Source organism: Idiotropiscis lumnitzeri, chromosome 17 (assembly GCF_059441095.1).
Source record: "Idiotropiscis lumnitzeri isolate Australia: NSW breed Sydney's pygmy pipehorse chromosome 17, RoL_Ilum_1.0, whole genome shotgun sequence".
NCBI classification, from domain to species: domain Eukaryota; kingdom Metazoa; phylum Chordata; class Actinopteri; order Syngnathiformes; family Syngnathidae; genus Idiotropiscis; species Idiotropiscis lumnitzeri.
Window position 1 is genome coordinate 15,981,685 of NC_142407.1, and position 21,153 is coordinate 16,002,837.

Genomic DNA, 21,153 nt, shown 5'->3' on the forward strand with positions numbered 1-21,153 from the left:
TTGCAGTGACATGAGTTTTTCCTTCCCTAAAACTTTGAAATATCACGATTTAATGCTACAATTCAATTGACTCTGCTTCTCTATTTGGTGTTCCCGCATTGACCACTAGGAGGCAGACTAAGTATTATCTGTCGACATGAGGGCTGTCCGAACTCCATCCTCGAGGGCCGCTGTTCTGCCTGTTTTCCATCTCATCATTTGTATTCCAACATGCACTTTTAAACCCACGACTATTGATGCTAACCGTTAGCATGTCAATGGCGTTTTGCTCTTTTTGTTAGCATGAAGCTAAGCAAACTTTTCTCAGCCTAATGTGCTTTTAAATATAAAAGGTGGATGTCGCTTCCACCACATTTGGGCGACAGAGACTCTCCACGCTTCACTTTTTCATTCACAAGTCAAAGAAGTCGATGCGAATGCACCACACCGCAATCAAGCGCCAGTAAAGACACGAGAAGGAACACTATCAGGAAAGCAAGTTTGCTCATCATCCACGTTGTCTTGCTGTGCTCGGTGATGGCGTCGGAATGATCCAAACGTCTTCCCGCGAGTCCCGCTGAGCTGAGCGGCCGTTACGGCGCACTCACTCCCGAGTCAGTTGAATCTGGCCGCGGCGCTCAATTATCCCGGCTTGCTGACAGCCGCGCTGACAGGTGTGCGATGCCCACACGATCACCGGCCTCCACACAACCCTTGCAGATGAGCTCACCTCTCCAGACAGGAAATTAATCGGCGCGGAGCTACAAGCTGCCATCTTCTGCTCACGTGCCCTTTTGTTTAAGAGTGAGCCGCAGAAGACGAGAGCCTCCGACGTCATTGGAACAAATGAGACAAACTTAACGTGGATGCTAACATTAGCATGTCTGGTTGTGCAGCAATATTAGAATCTAGTCTCCTCCTTCCTGCAGCACTTTTTGTTTTTTCGGCCCACATTTTATACAGCGATAGCAACGGCCGATACAAACACACGAGCTAACGTTAGCATAGCGGTTTCTGCAGCATTGCACTCCACAATCTCAACTTTGCTGCACCGACGCTAACCTCCAATTCAATGTTTTGCGTTCAATGTGGCATGCGTCTCGCAGATTCTTGCAGTGGAAAGCTGGAAAAAAATTCCGTCCCTTCCCGCCACGGAATAAAAGTGACAGGGTGGCCGTTCCGTGTCAGCCCCTCTCGTTCCTCAAAGCGCAACAAGCTGGGCATCGCCATGGCAACACAATTTCCTGAGTGTCAGCGGTCGGCGCCGCTCCGGTGCGGTGTCAGTTCCGGGTGCCAACGAGTGACACACGCAGTTGATTCATTGGCTTAATGGAAGTCTTGAGCTCCAAATAAAATCCAGAGTGAAACGGAAACAAGTGCTGCTGTCAAAACAACTTCAGCATTAAAAATGCATGGCAAATATTTACAAAAGTTTTTTTTTGTGCTGAGGGGGTGTGGGGGGGTCGGCTCGCTTGAAATATGCCCGCGCCTTCCTGGCGCCAGGCCAGATAATTGACTTCTGATTTATTTATTGATTCCCAGAGCGATTCACAATACCAAAGCATAACAGACTTGTTATGAGGACAACAACAACAAAAAATCACAAAAATAAACTGGGGAGGACGAGGAGGTGGGCAGGGGGGGGCAGGTCCAATTGGTGACACACTTTAATAAACTGCATAAGCAGGAGGAAAGGAAAAGAAAGAAATCAAAATGGAAGAAAGTAGAGCTACCAACCATGAGCTGCAGGTTCAGTGCTGGGCGCAGTGTCTGAGCGAGCGCACAAGGAGACGACACGGTGGAGGAGGAGGAGGAGGAGGAGGAGGAGGTGCAGAAACGGCATGCAAATAAAGGAGAAACGGGGAAGGAGGGAAGAAAACAAATAACAAACATAAGCAAGCATTTGGAACACTCGAACATACGACAAAAAGACAACAGGCTAAAGGGAAAGCAATGACAACCGGAAGGCTGTGCAGCAAAAAAAACACACACACACACACACACACTTTTTCATTGCAAATATTGTCAAACTGATTTTAGTCAATGATTGGATGACATGAAGGGATGATGGAAAAAAAGTCTTTGAAGGGGGAACTAAAGTCTCATATATTTAAATATATAAATAAATATATATACGAATGAAAAATATCAGAATACTCTAAAACTGTTGGAAAAAATTAAAAAATTATTTGCGCTTTATTAAATGCAAATGTGCTCCCAAGAATGAGACTGGCAGCGGGAATGAGCCATGTGGGACTCAACAATATGCTTCCACTCGCTCAAGGATGTCAACGCATTCAAGTGGTTTCTCCACGCTTCGACCTTTGCCGACATGGCACATGCCGATAAGTGCTTGCCAATCATAATTATCTATGCATGAACGCATTAGGTGGCACTCGGTGGTCGCCAGAATGCCAACAAGCCGCCGGCAGGCCAGATGACTTCTTTATGTTTGATGGCTTTTCCCAAAGAAAACTCGGCTTGGCTTTGTGATTTCCTTCCGTCTTCGCGAGTGTTTTCCGCCTCCTGCCGAGTTTCGCTGATGGAGAAGAAAGTGTCTGGCTTCACCTCCACGAGGTCCTCTTTTGTTTTTATAGCATTTACTAGTTTGGACGCTCGACGGGTATTAAGCTGTTGACGAAATATAAAAAATGTCTATTTTGGAACAACATACAAGCCCTGAAATTCACCGAAACCAAAACGGTCGATTTCGGGTTGTCTAACCAATGATGTTATTTTGTAGAAATTTTCAGAGGTGCCACTCGTCGTCTTTGTGACCGGAGTGATCACGTGACTGTAACGCGGTCTTTGCTGTTGGCCTATTTGCAATATTGATCAGCGAGGAACCCCCCAGCTTCGCTTTTCTCTCTTTAAGCTGACGTTGTAAAACATCAATACCTGAAGAAGACGTTCCAAACATTTCATGTTACTCGGCTATAGCACAAAGCCACCATCTTTGGCGCTTGCAATTTACCTTAATCAGATCAGTTCGAGTTGACTGACTCCAATTTGAAAATGGATTTGGGGGGGGGGGGGGTGTTGGTGGCTGCACTGAGAGAAGAGGGTGTAATCCTTCACATTATGTTCGCCTTTGATACAGCAAAGCGTAGACCAACGCCCCCCCCCCCCCCCTTTTTTGTCGCCAGATGGTGTTTATGCAATTGAAGACCCTGACAAAGGCAATAGATATTTATTTGCAACTTCCTGACTGCGGCGAATTGGTTCATCAGCCTCGTTTAGGCTCTTCCATCAATTAAGAGGCGACGCCGGCTCACCTCCAGATTGTCTGATTTGCATCGGACGCACATTCATAATCTATTTCCTTCAGCCGGCAATTAAAGGCCATTGTTCGCCCCGGCAGGCTGCTAAATAAGGCCATGATTTGTCATATTGTGTCGACGGCGCCGTCCGGGACCGGGAGGCGGGGCCGGGGAGTGAGGTGAGGTCACAAGAGATGGGATAAGGGATGAATCCCGATGAAGACGAGTCCATGGTGTCAAAAATATGCGGAGGAACTGTCGTGGAAATGGAATTAAAAAAAAAAAAAAATTTTCATGCCTCAGTCGGTGCTGCTTTTTGATGTTAGACTGGACTTGGACTTTCTGCAATTTCAAAATAAAAATATGCTGCGTATGGATACGTCTCAGCTCCTACGTCAAAATGATCAGTTCTTTGCAGAGGATGAAGAATATATGCATCTAAGTATTGCGATTGTTTGGCTTTATGTGTTGCTCCACCGTTTGTGGCCGTTGCTTATTTGTTAGCCGGTCTATGGCGTTTCCCATTAAGTGTTAGCATTAAGCTCGCAAAGGCAAAGTTATGTTTTCATTTTGAATAGAAAACGCGGAATGAAAATTAACGTTTAGCGTGAGAACAAACTTCAACTGGGAGTGGCAATAATCGGCTTTTATTGAGGAATTCTGCCAAGAAATCGGCCAAATTGCTGCTTGTTGTGAAGTCGCGCAACATTCTCAGAGTCGACTAGAAGGCTAATGACAACCTCTGTCCGCCTCAGGAGAAAATTCCATGACACAAATGAACATAAAGTCGAAAATGGACAGCCGGTGGACATTGGAGTGCAAGACCACGTGTCAGGTCCCGGAAGGTACAAAAATGGAAATGCTGTCATGGAGGTACGGCCACGGCGATAAAAGATGTGGGAAAACAATAATTGTGACATTTCCTCATGTTTTTACCTCCACCCTCAGCTACCTGGACACACCGAGGTGCATTTAGGGGCCAAGTGTTGGGCTTGTATAGATTTTTAAAGTGCTCCATTTTGTCCGTCTAATGGGAAAGTGATGAAAAAAAAAAAAATACCTTCAATAGCACTCTGATAGATTCATTTGGCAGTCTGTGATCTGTGAAGCCCCACTGTGGCTAAATGAAATCAACTGGCAGAGTGTATTATGGCCATACGAGCCCGCTGCTGCCTTCAATCCATACACGCAGTAATAATAATAGAATGCCGAAGAACGGGACATCTGGCACAAAGTGTAAATGGGTTTGGCTTCCCTCTGAAAACAATGGCGCTTCCCACACGGGACGTTGCTTTCGATGGTTAAGTTGCCCTTTTTTTGGTTTGTTTGGGGCACCAAAAATCACAAGGCTGCTGTGTTTTGAGGATTCACAGACCAGCGACAGTCTCGTCCATTTTTTATGGATTAAAATGTAAAAATGGTTCCTCTTAAATTCTGAGTTCAATAAATTGTCGTTTTTTTCTAAATACTGTTTGTTGCTCGATTATTCCCGACGAGTGCAATCATTTGCGATTCTCGCAGTCAATCAGCCCGTCGGTACCAACGCGAGAGTCCGAACGACTGCCTGGCGCTCAGGTGCAATCAATGCCTCGGGCGCAGATTCTCTTTTAATCCAATCCAACGGCATAATCAGGCACAATGGCCGTGATTCGCGCCGGCCACGTGAGATTTGTTCCCATCGAGCCAGTTGTCAGCGCGGATTTTGATTGCGCGCACGGCCCGGGCTGATGAAGAAAGCGGCGATATTTCTTGCATCTCGGGCTTTGCACTCATAACAAGCCTGGAGTGTGAGTTCCAGTGGGATTGTTCGGATTTGGAATCTTTTTTTTTTTTTTAGCAAAAAAAACCCCACTAATGACAATTAAATAGAATGCAAAGAAATTGTTTTGTTTTTTTTGCCTCATTTTTTGCTGCGGAAGGGCGATACTGTACCTTGACTGGCTTCGGGGTGGAGGGAGGAGGAGGAGGAGGTGGTGATGAAGGTGGTGGTGGCAGTGGTGGGTGTGGGGGTGGTGGTGGGAGCATCTGAATGAGAAGACAAATACATGACAAACTCACAGGGGGCGGATACAAATGAGGGCGCCAAAACCAAAAATATGAAATGTGAGGTTTTGGCCACGCGCGCGCGCACATTTGTATTTATTTTTTATTTATTTATTTTGTCGATTGGCACAGCACGACGACGCTCGTTAGGGGTGATCAAACGTCGTAATGAGCGACGTGCGCTTGCTGTGTTGACAGGCAAATGCGTTCCGCGCGTTCGAGGTGATCAGCGGGAGGAAAAGAGGAAGCGGATGAATGAAAGTTGGTCGTGAAGAGGAGAGGGCGCGGGGAACGTTTGATGGCGTGAAAACAAAAATGAGTGGCGAGGACATCCACGGGAATAGCCAATGACAAACAAAGCGGTCGCCATAACAAAAAAAAATAAATGTGAATTTTAGATGAAATACGGGATTATGTCACGGATTATTCACTCTGTTGAAAGTCAAAAATAAAAGGGCAAAGTCTTGTAGTTCGTTTATTTATTATATATAATCGTAATTAATCGGCCGATTAATCGGTTATCGGAAACCTAAAAAAAAATAATAATCCATATTGGCTCGGCACTAATTTGAACATCTTTCATTTATTTATTTTGATCTTTGGTGACCAGTGTCCGCCATTTGAGACGCATTTCGTGAAGAAAAAAATAAATAAAATCAACCTTGAATTTTAAGCTGCTTTTGTAAACATGAACTTTTCTATGCTGATTTATAAACGTTTTTAATTTATTGGAAAAATATTTTATATTTACATTTATTTATTTCTTTTCATTTTTTCGGCAATCCTCAACGCTTTCCAACAGGGTCATTTTTTGGCTGACGGTTTCAGGCAAATTGAAAAGAATTACCTCCCAAAGTTGCACCACGGAGGTAATAAAGTTAATAAAGGTTATAGAGCCGTGGGTAAATGTGTCCGACGAGTGCGGCGAGCTTGTTTTTCATATGAAAGTGGCTTGTTTGCCTCGGGCGGATATGCTTGACGCCGACTGCGCAAATCTGCACACTTGTTAAGTCTTTAACAACGAGCACTCAAGCCACGAGCGAATCGAGTCATTCAAAGCGAAGGCGGCGATGTGCGCCCCGAGCCAAAACGCAGGTGCAAATGAAGACCTTCAGTGGAGCCGGAGCCCACAACGATTTGAATTCCTCGTCAGACGCGTCGTTTCATGACAACCTTGAGGAAACAACAAGGTGCTGAGTGGGAAGAACCGGTCCGCTGGGTCGAGTCCTGGCGCAAGACGCGTCAAACAGACTCCAGCTCGGGGGCGGTGTTGTCTAATTTGTTTCATCCCGTTGTCATGTGTGCCCGGGCGATCGCCCGTTTTACACCGCGGCCTGCGTGGAAGGCTGGCAGAGTCAAGTGGGCACTTTTGGACACAACTGCCACAAATGGGGATAATAATTGCTTTTAACACAAAGGAAGGAAATTCACGTGTGAGCCAGAAAAAAAATAAATCGATCCAAGATGACTAGTGTGTCGCAGGATTCCAATCGTTTTGAAGTCCTCAATTTAGTTACCGATTGAGAAACTTGGTACGTATATCGATACACGGAGTGAAATACGATTCAAGGACGGCTTGTTTTTTAAAGTTGAAGGATAGAGTGAGATGACGATTTGGCTCACTTTCGCAGGGTGCGCTGCAAGGAGTTACTTTTTATTTTTTTGTCATTTAGCGGACATGAATGAACTTGTCAGTGTTGTAAATGGGGCATCCAATAAAAGAGGATTCAATATGTATCTCAAATATATTTCAAAGTCCAACGATTCGACTCAGTTCAATTCGATGCACTCGCAGCATTTGACTCCAAACTGATTTTTATGATTCAAATTGTTTTTTGGGTTCATTTTAGTTTAGGCTTTATTAGTTTTAGTATTAGTTTTTGTATTTGAAAATATATATGACAAAACGCATTACAGTAATACAAAAATGAATCCATAAATTATAAAACGTAACCCAGAAAGCTCACGTGGAAAATTTCAAATGAAAACATTTTTGTCGAGAGTCAAACCCAGAACCTGAAAACTGTAAGTCACCCACTGCCCCAAATTCGTTGAGACGGCAATTAAAGATGATTTCAAGCCGGCAGTTTAATTCCTCCGGAAGACACTTAAGGGGCCGTCGAGATGTTAGCGCACGACTCCCGAGCGCGGAGAAAAAATGTAAAGCAGTCGAATAAGTAAGACTCGGGAGACAGAGGAGCATGGAGGCGGCGGCGGCCGTGGAGGAAAACTCAGTTATTGGCTGCCAGTAAACAAGCCGAGACCCTTTGGCTCCCGCTCGCACTCGACGGCGAGAGGGAAAAGCCTAATGGTTGTGTTTTGTCACCCCTGCAAAGTTGGGGCCATTTGGCGAGACGTTCCCCCCCACCCCCCGAGCAATAGCCGGCGCATTCTTTTTGCCCGTTAACGTTGTTAGTGTCAGCCGGTCTTACGGTGCTCTCCATCACGCGGGGGTCACAATAGGCTGGAATCCGACGTATTAGAGGGCCAAAGCTGGGGGCGGCCGCATTTGTTGCGTCTGGGATGGAGGCGGCGGGCGCACTTTATCATTGAGTTACACGGCCGCAATACACAGCGTCGGCTTGATATTGCGGCACCGATGCAACAAATGGTGCGCGATCGAGGTGCGCCGCAGAGGATATAAAACAAACGCTTGGTGCAAGTGGGTGTCCGGTCAAAATGCCGTTTGGGATTTTTCATGACCGGTACTTTTTATTGGGCTGCGTCTTTTACCGTATTTTTCGGCCTTATGAGTCGCAGTCGTCTATTTTTTGCAGAATTTTACTTTTACAACGTGCAAGTTTTAAGGCGCATCGGCTTGTAAGGCACAGTCTCAATGAACATTTTTGGAAATTTCCATCTATAAGACACGGGTTATAAAGTATAGACAGGTAAAGTTCAAATTTGTTTCCAGAGCGGTTTTGATCGATTCATGCTCTTTTAAAATTTTTAATTTTTTTTCAAACATATTATTCCAAGCCCAAAGAAAATGACATCAGTGTCCAAACGTTGGAGCGGTTGTCTGGCTGTTGTTTTGCAAGCAACTCCTTCGAACGGAGGCCCCTTTGAACTTGCGAGTCCTCTTTGAAGGCTTGAGGCATCTTTGTGTCTTCGGTTTGGAAACAATGTGATATGTTGTGTTCGGGGGTGTGGGGGAGCAACAGGTGGTCTCATCTAATGCATGTATGCTTCCCGAGATAGATGCCAAGGTTGTTAGACTTTTGTTTTTGCTGCAAAATCCAGCCTTTATGTCAGTTGCATTGCTGTTTTGCTCGCTATGGGGGGTGATGTGTGGGTAGATTGGGGGGGGTTGGGGGGACTTGCAGCCCGTTGAAGTGCTCCGACAGTAAAAGCGTGGTAGCAAACAAAGAAATAGTTATGGAACACGTTACAGGCAGCAACATCACAACTCCGATTAAACAAACACAATTTGTCATAACGACATGTAAAACTTGTATCAAGATGGGCAACACGTTTGAATCAGAGATGGCTTTATGCGTTCCCTTCAACATATTTTGGACGTGGATTGAAAAAAAAAAAATAATATATATATATATATATATATAATAAAATATTTCCCAAAAACAAATAAACAAATAAATAAATTCAGCTGATGTTTAATCTATCAATACTAAATATTACAATGGCCAGGTTAAAAAAAAAAGAAAAATCGATTTATCGATTCTGATCAATTTTCCTTTTCATAGCCCGATATTCATTCATAAACCATATATCGATACTTTTAATAACATCTTTTCCCCTCCATAAATCTAAATGACTTCACGCGAGATTTCGTCACGACGCTAAAGTAGCGTATCAAAATCGATTTTGGAAATTTGAATCGATACCGAGGCCCAAATATTCCAGATATATAGAAAAAAAACAAACAAATGCGGGTTCGGAATCAGTTGTAGTTGACGTTTCGTTTCTTTCACTCGCATTATGCAAATACGGAAACCACCTAAAAATGTCGCCAACACCGTTTGCCGCACTTCTCATTAGCACGACTCGTCGCGTTGTAAACAAAAGCTATTCAGTCGGCGTCCCGTCAGGCGTCAAGCGTCTCTTTACTCTGTCTCACAACCGGGAAAAAAAAAAAACAACAAAAAGCAAAACCTTTTCACTCCTCCAATTCCCTAGGACAATAGACGGCAAATAATTTATCCGTGGAAGGTGAGATTGAAGTCATTTAGCACGGAAGAGTGAGCACATTAGAGCGTAATGCCATGCTTGAGGAGAGGGGGCGGCATCTGAGGGCGGGGGGTGGGGGGTCTTCATCTTACGCGTTGGAACGCTGCGAAAATGTGCGGTGATAATGCGCCAATGACGATGAGAGGGAAGAACGACGGGAAGAAATCAAGAAATGGAGGGTTATTAAAGGGCTTGACCTAGTTTGGACTCGAGATTGATGCAGAGGTGGATCCGACTTGTTATGCGGGAACTCTGAGATGCCGTTTCACTCAACCGGAGGAAATGAACTGTGCTTGATGATTGCAAAATTCGGGGAAGTTTCAAAATGGGAATATTTCCGAATTTGATTTCATTTAGGAAATTAGCCTTTTGCAATCCCGTGTGTGATCGCGATCCACAGAAAACAACGCTCGTCTCTCAGCATTCACGCCCAGAAAATGAAAGGAATGTTTTTTTGTGCGCATACCGTAGACGTAGAGGATGTAGTCGTCGTAAGACTCCCCCAAGGAGTTGGCCGCCACGCAGCGGTACGTCCCGTTGTACGACTTGTTTAGGTTTTCGATGTAGAGATCTGCGCCGGTGATGACGGCGTGGGACGGCACGTCGTCGTCCACCTTCACCCAGTTGACCCGCTGCGGCCTAAAAAAAAATTTAAAAATGCCTAAACTGTGATGTGCTGACATCGGTGCACTGCAAAAAAAAGTCAAATCGAACTCACATTCAATGTCAAATCAAATCAAAGCAAAGTATGCAATATGTTTTTCTTAACAGTTAGGCCAAAGGTTGCAAACTCTGGCCCGCGGGCCAAATTTGGCCCGCAGTGTAATTATATTTGGCCCGCGAGGCTAAACCAAATGACGACGAGAGCATTCGAGAAGCTAATAGGAACACTTTTTTAAAATTATTTTTAATTATTTTTATCTAATAAATGAATTTTCTTTTTTTTTTTTTAAATTCAATTTCTGGATTATTAAGTTATATATTGTATATTAATAAACTAATCTTGCTTGGGTCCATATTAAAATATTTATTTGTTCAATGCTGGCCCGCGGCTTCGTTCAAGATTGACTTTTCGTCTATTTGAGTTTGACACCGCTGAGTTAGGCAATTTTTGTGTATTTAAAAGAACAAAAGATCTGGAATTTTTTTTTTTGCGTTGGAAACGCGGCGAGGTAAATTTCCGTCGCGCTCTACTGAGCGTCTCCGGTTCCACTTGCAAATGTTACTTAAAAACTGTACACTTCAGTCAAGATTTAATAGAACACATTTGCGACTCCGGAATGGATTCATTCAATTTATATAATTTCCTATGGGGGGTGGAAGATATTCTAAATGCAAATGCGGTGGTTAAAATGTTCTATATGGCCGTAATTAAGCCTGGGAAACACCAAGAGTATTCCTCGTGTCATTAAATTTCATACTTGGAAGAGAAGAAATTGTCCTGGAAGTGTGGGGACAATTTGTGGTTTGAACCGTTTCGCCAAATGGATGAAAACAAAGGCAAAATTCTCTTCAACTTTGTTATCGCTTGTCGTATGTCCAGCTGGCCACCGGAAGATACAAATCGGAGGAGGTGGCAGCTCTCATGCCAATTAACACCTTGCGAAAGGTTCTTTTTAAGTGAAAGGAGGTGCGGTTGGCTAGCGAGCTAAATGTAGCTTGGCTTTGCTTTGCTTTGCGTATCCTTAGAGTGCTTCGTTGTCAGCCATGAGCGCACGCAGAGTAAGGCGGAACGGAAAGAGAACAAAGCAAGTCCAATTTGATAGTCTGCATGTGGCGCAGCTTTAGAGCGCCTCGTTGTCGGCTGCGAGTGCCCGCATGTCACGGAACAAAGGCGGAAGAGTGCCTGTGACATTTTTTTAAAAAGTCTGACGTGATGCCAGAGTGTGGACTGGAACGATGTCGATGAGGTCGCATCCATTCAGCCGGCATGCGAATCGCGTTTGAGAATGGAGAGAACGACTTGTTTTTTTTCCCTACCATTCAAATTAGTCCGGGTTGTGACCAGCCAAATTTAGAAGGCTTTTTATTTTATTTTTTAGACTCGATTGTTCCGTGTCGGATCTAGTGTACCGAATCAAGTCTTTCCAATAATCTGGGAAAAAAACAACGAGCAGATTATTACCTGGCTAATGGCGCTAACTGAACAAACGCCAGCCCTCCCGTGTCATGCGCGTCAACGACGTGCGCTCCTAAAAGACGATCGTCTCACCCGGAAGCGCATTTTGCCACCATTTGACTTAATCAAAAACGTCGTGCAGGCATTCGGGAAAAACAAAGGAGGCTAATCAAAGGCTGCTTTCGCGTAAACAAGACATATTATAATGACATTGCTCCTTTTGTGCACTGTCAAAAAAAAAAAAAAATCCACATAACGCCATGGTGCGCTTTTGTTTGCAAATTGCCATGCTTGCCACGCGTGTGTACTTGTGTAGGTGGGCCCGTCTTTATTTCTCTACCTTGACTGAGGTTTATGGCGGCATGACAGATTCCATTTTTATGACAATGAGCACAGCGCCTCCTCGGGCGCAGGGGAAAGGGGAGGGGGGAACAAAATACCCCCCTCGAAACACACACACACATAACCGGCGCTACTGTTATTTCCCCCGAGTAAGCGCTGATGGGCTCCCTCCTCTAATGTTGCATTTAAAAAAACGAAAAAAACTTTGAAAACATATGGCGTGGAAGGAGCACGGAGGAAAAAGCCGATGAGGTGAAGACTTCGGGAAGAGAAGAAACGTGGGCGGGAAAGAACAAATAAACAAACCACAAGTGTGCTTAGCGGTGGCGGGAGACGACGGCGTTTCTTACAAATGTTTTCCGGATGAAAAGCGCGAGATAGCGTCCCGTTCGTGACGTGCCGAGGGAAAACAGAAACAAGACTTCGGAATTGCCCGTGGAGGCCAAAAGATAGCGCCAAAGCACTACTTTTCTAGCCAAGAGAAGAAGCTCTACTTCTCACTTCAACATAGTTCAGTGGCATGAAGATGAGTGCGCGTCAAAGCACTAATTTTATTAGACATATTTTAACACGCTCCATTATGCCTCCCAAAACTCGTCTATTGGTTTTTTGGTGCTCTTTCTGAAACATCCAAATGTGCCACAAGGTGGCATCAAAGCTCCGTGAAAAAGAAAAGTAGTGCTTCGGTGCCCTCTTACGGGACGTTACGCTTAGCTCCTCCCGGACAGGCAAAGTTGTCGAGACGCATCACTTCCAACTTTCCTATTAACCGAGGCTTTGGCGCCATCTTGTGGCGAGCGTTATAGAAAGCACAAACATTCTGAATAGGCGAAGATCGGTTCCAGAGAAAAATAATAGAAAGAGGTGAATTCATGAATGGAGGAGGGTTGACTGTCGTTTGCAACGGGCCGGCGGTGGAGGAAGCAGACGGACGATGTGCTCTGCAAGGAGAGAGGAAGGGCAGGCGTCTTGAATACAAATGGCCGCCCTGCAGCCTCTCGCCTTTGCGCTACGGGCTGGTAATGACTCCACAACTCTCAGCTGCCTCTAATGAAAATGACTTCCAATTCCCTGCTCACTCTATCGATTGTGGTTTCATCTTTTTAAAATGAATACGGGAGGAGGGGGCGAGGGGGGGGTTGGACTCGTTTGGTCTCCAAGTGTGCGACGCGGGGTCGTTGTGTTGGGAACCAGGAACGTCTTTGCTTGCTGGAGTGGATTTTGGTGATGGGACGAGGTCAGTTAAGGTTCTTTCTTGTCGGATGCGAATCCGCGGGTGAATTCTGGCAACTTGCAGCCTTCCTGCAAGAGCTTGGAAACATCCGATAACCCTTCAGGTCCAGAGCTTTGCTTGACAGGAGCTGATGAAGACGCAAGTCGAAAACTGGATTTGAGAGACAGTTTGTCCTCTTGGGAAAACCGTCGACAGTCTTGCTTGGATCTGACGTGGATTCGTTTTGATCAAGGCTCTTTTCCTTCTCCAAGTCAATCCAGACTTCCGTTCAGGACGGCAGCAAAGATCCAGATGTGACTAACCTTTGGGATCCAGATGTCCACGAGTCCCTTCCTTGGTTCTCATTCTGGTTATTGGACAAGGTTAGCGTTTTCATTTCTATCACTCTGTCCAGGATAATAAAAAGCCCCTTCCCAGCACTATCATTTGCGTTTTGACATTCGACTTAATGGTGCTCTCCGAAGGTCTCGCCGCTTCCAAGGGAATCGTCTTGTCACGGTTGCCACGTTCACATCTCCTCATGATGACTTTGTTCCACTTCAAATTTCAACTGCCTTGTCAACAAACTGCGGTGACAGATTCCAGACGTCGCAGCTGTCTTGATGTTTGAAGAGTTTGTCAGCCTCCCCCCCCCCCCCCCCAGCGCTCCGCCTTCTGGCCCTAATAGCTTTATTTGTACTCACAACGCAAACACCCACATCGCGCAAACAAATGAGAACTTTTCAAATGGCTTCCATGCACGAACGATGGTGATACTGACTGTTGCATGTCCGCGGTTGGAACGGGTAACAAAGTACGCAATTCGGTTGGGATTTTCCGCTTTTTTGCATTCCTAAGCGCTAATGCGATATCGTCGTGATAAGCCGAAGGTGGACACTCAGCTTGAGAATATCTAAGAGACGCCCCTCGGTTGGCTCCCAGGCGAGGTGTTCCAGGTCTCGGGGGAGGACTTCGAAGACACCGGAGGGCCCACCTCAGAGGTGGTCTGGGAACGTCTTTGCGTGCCGGTCCTTCGTGTGAGCCGGGCTCGGATAATGAATGGCTAAATGTTTAAGCTCATGCCTCAGTCTCCCTCAACACTTTCTCGCCCCTCTTGAGCGCTGACAAAGTCAGGTCTCGTGAGTGAGAGTTTTTTGGGGGTTTTTTTGGGGGGGGGGGTGTCCAACCAGGAGGTGGTCTGGAGGTTTGGTTTTCTGGTTTCCAGAGACAACGACATGTGCGCTTTCTTGTTTGGACGTCAGTTTCATGACAACTGGACCATGTTGACAGATGGACGTTTGGATCGAGGCGGGCTTCAACTTTGGCGAGCTGCAAAAGGTCCGTTTGCTCATGATGCAGCCGCGAATGTGAACTGAGAACGAATATTTGACCTCCGTGGCTCTTTTGCCGAACGACATGATTGCGAGAGTAGTTTTGTATAAGACTCCATTTTATTTAATTAATTTCTTATGAGATTTTGAAGGTTTGAACAAAGTTACCAACTGATGAGCAAAGAATATAATGTTAGAAAAATTGACAATTATTTTGAATGTAAAAAAAAAAAGTCTCCTCACGAAGCTGAGCAACCCGAGTTTCATTTTTTTTTTTAACGTAACGACTGAAATAATTGTGAGCCTTGCAGCATAATTGCCAAAGTCATTTTCACTTACTGTCACGTCAAGAGTGTTAGCGGTTGTTTTTTTTTTGTCTTCTCGTTGTCATGTCCTGGTCATCCCGAAAGATTGATTAGCGGCGACGGGATTCCTCTTGTTTGTACAGTTTTTTTGTGTTTTGATTTTGTATATTTGAAAGAAAAAATGACTTGGGCAGTTATCCTATTAAGATGCACATGCATGTGTGTTTGTCGTACTGAGGTTTGCCTTTGGCCTGACACGACAGCTCCAGGTTCTCTCCTTCCCTCGTCAGACCCTGAGGAAACTCGACCATGATCTTAACCTCGGGCTTGTCTGGAAGGAAAAAGATAGCGAGCGAGAGACACACACACAGATAAGAAAAACTGGGCCAACATCACAAGTGAGAAATTATCGCGCTTCTACATCTTCCCGTTGTCCCTCAGAATCCTTTCACAGATATCACAGAGCTTTATCAAACACTCTGCAGGATGTTTGCGCTTGCACTTGTTTCGTATGACCAAGGTACACGCCAATACAATTTGAAGCGTATTGTTAAACGCAAACATTTCTGACAGTGTCAATCAAAAAAAAAAAAGGAGGTTCTGTGCCGTCCACGTGTGACGAGCCTTTCTTCTGTTCACTCTTTCATCACACTTGTTGCCATGAACGGAGTGAATGCCGAGTACAACACAAACGAATCATCAGCTCCGAATCGCCTCGGAATAAGAAAAGCCAGAAAAAAAAAACCCATTGTGTGGCTTGACAATGACCCAAAATGGAGAAAGGCGTCAGAAGTGAGGATTTCAATATCAGGACCTCAGCATCGAGGAGTACCGAATCCTTTGACGAGTCGCACAAAAGGAAACGCGCACAAAGACTGAACAAAACCCTGAAATCAACCTCGTCATTGAACTGAGACGAGAATTTGCTTCTGAAGGTTTCCTGCCACAAAACCCGTCAAAGCGAAGCCAACTTAAAGACAAGAGCGGAACCGTTCCAGGGTTGAGGCTGTTGTCCGAGTTTAGTCATGTGACGTTCGGTGTGCAAGCTGAGCCGTGAGTGGTTGTTCTCTGACCAATTGGGATATAATGTACAGATGTACCGTATTTTCCGGAGTATAAGGCGCACCCGCATATAAGCCGCAGCAACTACGCAGTTTTATATGTAGAAAAAAAAATCTTTTTTACTGCATGAACAGAACGCAGAGAAAAAAACAATCAGATTTATTTAGCAGATTTTCTGAACGATAGAGCGCCCCCTACCGGTGAAAGGAAAACCCACAGAAAAGCCGCACCGCATGGTTCCAAATGGAGGAAAAAAGTAGCGGCTCATGGTCCGGAAAATCCGGTCGTTCTAAGCATGGTCGCATAAACTCGTATCTCGAGGCAGGAGTGGATGTCGTCGGTGCAAATGTCGACCAAACGGCCGCTTGAACTCGCCCGTAGACTGCAGGTTTGCATCGGCTTGGCAAAGGCGAGCAGAGAAGTTCAACAGCAGCGTTCCGACCTTGTTGGCAACAAACAACAATGTCTGGCCATCCATCTGTCTGAATCACATCCTGTCAGTCGCCGTGATGGACAGTCGACGGGGCGGAAAGCCAAAGCCTCGCGCGAGCAAAGACAACAGACCGCCGGGTTCTGTTTCCACGACGAGGAAGGCCACGTGACCTTTTTTAAAATTTTTTTACTTTGATAGCCCCGAGTCGTTATGGCAGCGCTCAGTGTGTGCTTGATGGACAAATATGCAGCGCACCGCACCCAGAGACCCGCATTCTGCCACTTCGGGGAGAAATGAAACGGCGCGTATTGTATGCAAGGGCGCCGTTATCATTACGCTAACTGAATTATTTGCTTTATTGCGTGCGGGCACTCGAGACGGCCGCGATCCATCTCGGCGCGGCCGGCTGACCTTAAGGGAGAAAACAAGCAGGCGGCCGAGCCAAACGTCTTTGATTTGCTTACACGTAAGAAGAAGCATTACGGGCTTGATGGCGTCTCCAGACAACGAGCTTTCTGCGCTCTTCTCTTACCGCACAAACAGTTTGCTCATGCACAAGGCAATTCAAATGCAAATCACCTTCTCTGGCAATCAGTAATCAGTGCGTAAAACTTGCGCTGTGCCGTAACGGAGTTGCAAGTTTATGCAAGCTTACACAATCAACAATGCCCCCCCGATCCCCGATCCCACCCCATACTTATTTTTTTTTCCAGCCCATCACAATGTGTTCCGGCACATTGAAAACATAAGTCGTGATCGGCGCTACCCAGTGAGAATCTCGCATTTGGTCTTTGATAGCGGAAGCGCTCTAAGAGTAGACGCCTGACTCCCAGTTTTGTGGTTGCAGGTTAGAATCTCAGCTCGCGCATTCCCGTGTGCTCATCTATCAACAAAATAGATGCATGGAAGGGCACGCTAAAGGCTAGGATTCTAGTCCACGATGGAACCCCTCCAACCCAAAGTCAGTCAGCCCTGTGGCCCTGCACCCAAATTTGAGATCTAGATACTGTAAGAGACTGATGCAGGGGCTCTAGAAGTCTTCCCTGTGGGACGCCTCACGGAATATCACGGTCATTTAAGACTCGGAACTTCCCAAAACCGCGAATGCAAGCGTGAATGATTCCTTGTCTTATTTGTGCCCTACGATTGGCTGACGAGCAGTCAAGCTGGGATAGGCTTGAATTAACGGTGATCCCAACGCCGACAAGCGCGATAGAAAATTGGTTTGAAAAATGGCTTGTGTCCATTTCACAGCAGAACTGATTCATTCCAGTCCGTTATTCAGTTTGCCAAAAAACGTCATTCGAACAAACGGAAGGTCAACCCCTGAAACAAGTTGCGTCGGATCTTATAGAATTGCTTTTGAAAATGCACAAGCTCAGTCAACATACGTCAACGTCTGCCCAAAAGGGAGCTTGAGAGGACTTACACTGCACTTCCAAGTATTTCTGCACTTGGAAGTCTTTGACTGCGGGGTGGTCCACGATGCAAACTACGGGCACGCCGTCGTCCTCTTTGTTGACGGTGAATGTGAGGCGGCTGGTTACCGTGTACATCCTGTCGTAGGTCAGCTCCACTTTGGGCTTTCCTACACACAACACAGAAAGGACTTTGTTTTAGAAAATCGTACAAAAAGCGACGGAGCGCTGTCAAGAGAAAATGGCTGGGAGTACGTGTTCAAAACCGTGGAGGTAAAGACTTTGCAGAAATAAGTGGCGGCAGATCTTAATATGAACAGCTGCAGCCATCCGTTGATTTCGTGTGAAGAGTGCACTGACACTCTACCCACTCGCACCTTCCCTCCCGCAGCTCGACTCCCGTCAACGAGGTGACAGCTGCCTCTTTGGATGCCGGGAAAGCAAACGTGTGTGATGTGTCGGCTGTAAAGGGAGCGGTTCTAATGAATACGCCGCCTCTGGAGGCTTCACGGTCGTGCGGCCACCTGACACGGAGACCTGAAGGTGACTGCTGGAAAATCACAATGTCTTTGAGACGCATCAAAGCGGCTTGGCGAGGAGCCAGAGGCCTTGTTTACACCTTTCAAGTTCCATCTTCCTCGCAAATAGTTGATTAAAGAAGCCAAAACAAACCTTGGTGTTTATCACTGGTAGATTTGTTTGCGAAAAAAATGGAAATCTGGGGAAGGCGTTCCGCAGGGAAGAGTTCTAGAGCTCTTATAGTACTTGTTTTACAATACAGAATGTTCCATTTTTTGCATGACTTAAAGTTTAAATGATCTGCAAGCATCACATTGGAAGCTTCATTTATGATGAGATCATTTCCTATATAATAATTTAGCCACAGTAACTAATGGGTCCGATTTGACAAAAGTTCCGTTTTAAAAAATGGGAGTTGCTCACTGTGACTCTTTTTGTCGAACAAACGACGGCGGAACTTGCTTTCTGGTCTTTTGGACTCTCTATTCCCTTTAAAGGTCAGCTCATGTCAAGGCCGCCAGCGGCACAAATGTGACACGATCAGTTCATGCGACCTTATAGAGCAGCGCCGCTACTCTTTAATAACACAAACCATCTGCAGCGGTCGAGGCGACGAGCACCGAGGAGAAGCACCGGGTCAAATTAAACCTTTAAAGTCCTTCTCAGATTGGAACTTCTGAAGTAAGTCGTCTTCTTTTGTGCCTTCTCCAAAGTTCACTTTGATCCATTAAGGCGCAGTCTTGCCAATGGAAAGAAGACTTCAATAAAATATATATCTTTTTCACCTAAATGTACTTTCATCCGTGGCGCTTTCGAGGCAGCTAATGAAAACTAGCTCGGGGTTGTCTCCCAAGACTAAAAAAACCAATGGCTGCCCTGGTCCCTGTCACTCACGGAGACGTCCCTCCAGGTGGCTCGGTCCCTCTTTTGCGATCCGTCTGCCTTTTGTGCGAGAACAGAGAAAAATAATGACCCGCGCCGCGTTGTTTGATCCCGTGCTGCCGCACTGTCAGCTTTAGAGAGACAGCGATATCAGTGCTGAGCACATGTTCATAAATCACTAAACAAGCCGGATAAGAGAAAAAGGAAAGATGAGGTGGGGAAGATAATGAGACATATACCGAGAGATGCTCGCATTTGCATTGGCGGGCTTTGTAACGGCAACCTTTAAATCAGCACAGACACTTTCTTTTGTGCCTCGCAATGCCGAGAGAAAACAAAAAAATTGCATGATAATCTGCGAAAAGGATGAATTCCTGCTAAATTTGAGGGAAAAAAATTGGGACATCATAGTAAAATTGACTTTAATTGCTTCTAAACGAATCCCTGAAGCATCTGGCCGCTCATCGGGTGTGAATTTACACAATCAAGAATCTCTTTTGGTCTTCGTGAGGAGCTAGCATTGCATGCTAGCAGCTAATCACGTTCAGCAGGTTTGTATTTTGAAAAAACAAGACATAATTTCTCTCATTTAGTTCTGTGATGTTTCTGGCTTGTAGTACGTCCTTTCGCCCCCATGGCAACAATCGCTCCAACGGAACAATACGCAGAGGAGTGTGTTGAAGTGCTGTTAGCGTCGTGCTGCGGTGAGAAATTGCGATTATGCCGATTGTACATCGGCCGACGAGCGCCGAGCGCCGCCTATTCATGTCCATGACAATTCATTCCAAACGAGAGCGAGCGCACGGAAGGTCCAGATGGGGTCGACGAGCGTTTGGCGTCATTCGCTTTGGAAAATGGCATCTTTTCGTGGAAACAGCGGGAAATAGGCATTGAAAAAGAAATAAATAAATGCTTGTCTTTTGTTCATTTTTTAAGTTGAATGTAGCCCTTGTACGGCTTTTTATGTGAGACTATTTCCTCATTGTTGTACTTTATTTCGATTGCTCTACAGTCCTTAACAAATCTATTATTCCATCCGGCATCACAAAGTGCTTTTATGTGGACTCTTTCAATTTCAGGGACCCCTGAGCTAACTTTTTAACTCCATCGGTTAAAATGACAACATTTCTGTTTGGAGCTGCTGACTCTCCGCACGAACGCAGTGCTAGGCAGACTTCTATTATGTTTTGGGTCTGTATTTCACGTTAGCAATTAGCTTAGCGCCAGCAAATTAAATGACTTTTGAGACGACCAGCGACAGCGCGACATTTTTTACATTTTTTTTTTTTATCAGTATGGCGCTGGTTCATGTTTCCTGTTTCGTGAGCATGGGGCACAAGAACGGTTTAAAAAAAAAAAAAAAAAAAAAAACCAAAAAACGTCAGCTTTGACGATCTCGAAATCGCGATTTTTCCCCAAAAATGATAAAACAAAACAAAGACGTGGTGAGGGGGAAGCCGCTCAGGGCTTCTCTTTTTTCTTTTTGTTCTCTCCATCGTATCCTTTTGTTTCAAAGTCCAGACAAAGCGGCTCGGTTGCTCCGAGGCGGGAAGTGCCTGGCGCCGAGCCCGCTCGCACCCCCTCGAGGTCTCGCCGGTCCGACTTCTCAAGCCCCCGCTCGACTTTGAAAGGGCCTGGGCTCGCTGTCACCGAGCCAACGGGCAGCGCCGGGGCATCGAACGCAACCAAGGAAAGATCGGAGGCTGTACATTCCAGATCGGAGTACACGGGTATTGGGTTACCCGACTATAAAGAGAGAGAGTTAGCGGACGACGGCTAAATAACTCATCAAATTCACCACAATAAGATAATAAAATTTCAGACCAAAACATTTATCTAGAATAAATCGTATATTTTTTTGTAATATAGATTAATTTATTGCGTGTGTTTATTCAAAACTACGAGGGAAGAAGAGGACCTTGAAATAATATTCGCATTGTAAATCACAATCACAATATTGAGGGGGGGGAAAAAAAAATCGCAATTCAAATTTTTTTTAGTCTAAAATCGGGGGTCATTCGTACAAAATCACGTTTTTTAATCACAGCGGTGCCTT

The 21,153-nt window shown here is 45.4% G+C and overlaps 1 protein-coding gene across 4 annotated transcripts in view; it reads right to left on the reverse strand.

Moving 5' to 3' along the window:
- Positions 1-21,153, reverse strand: part of cadm1a (cell adhesion molecule 1a) — a 180,222-nt gene that overhangs the window by 10,390 nt on the left and 148,679 nt on the right. The window contains exons 6-10 of one of the 4 annotated variants that reach the window (XM_088279832.1): positions 17,708-17,866; positions 15,018-15,114; positions 9,940-10,112; positions 5,172-5,264; positions 1,717-1,749 (exon numbers count right to left, since the gene is read on the reverse strand). In XM_088279832.1, the coding sequence (XP_088135958.1) occupies positions 1,717-1,749; positions 5,172-5,264; positions 9,940-10,112; positions 15,018-15,114; positions 17,708-17,866 (555 nt within the window). The remainder of the gene's footprint in view (positions 1-1,716; positions 1,750-5,171; positions 5,265-9,939; positions 10,113-15,017; positions 15,115-17,707; positions 17,867-21,153) is intronic. The other 3 variants (XM_088279834.1, XM_088279833.1, XM_088279835.1) reach the window with 3 other exon arrangements.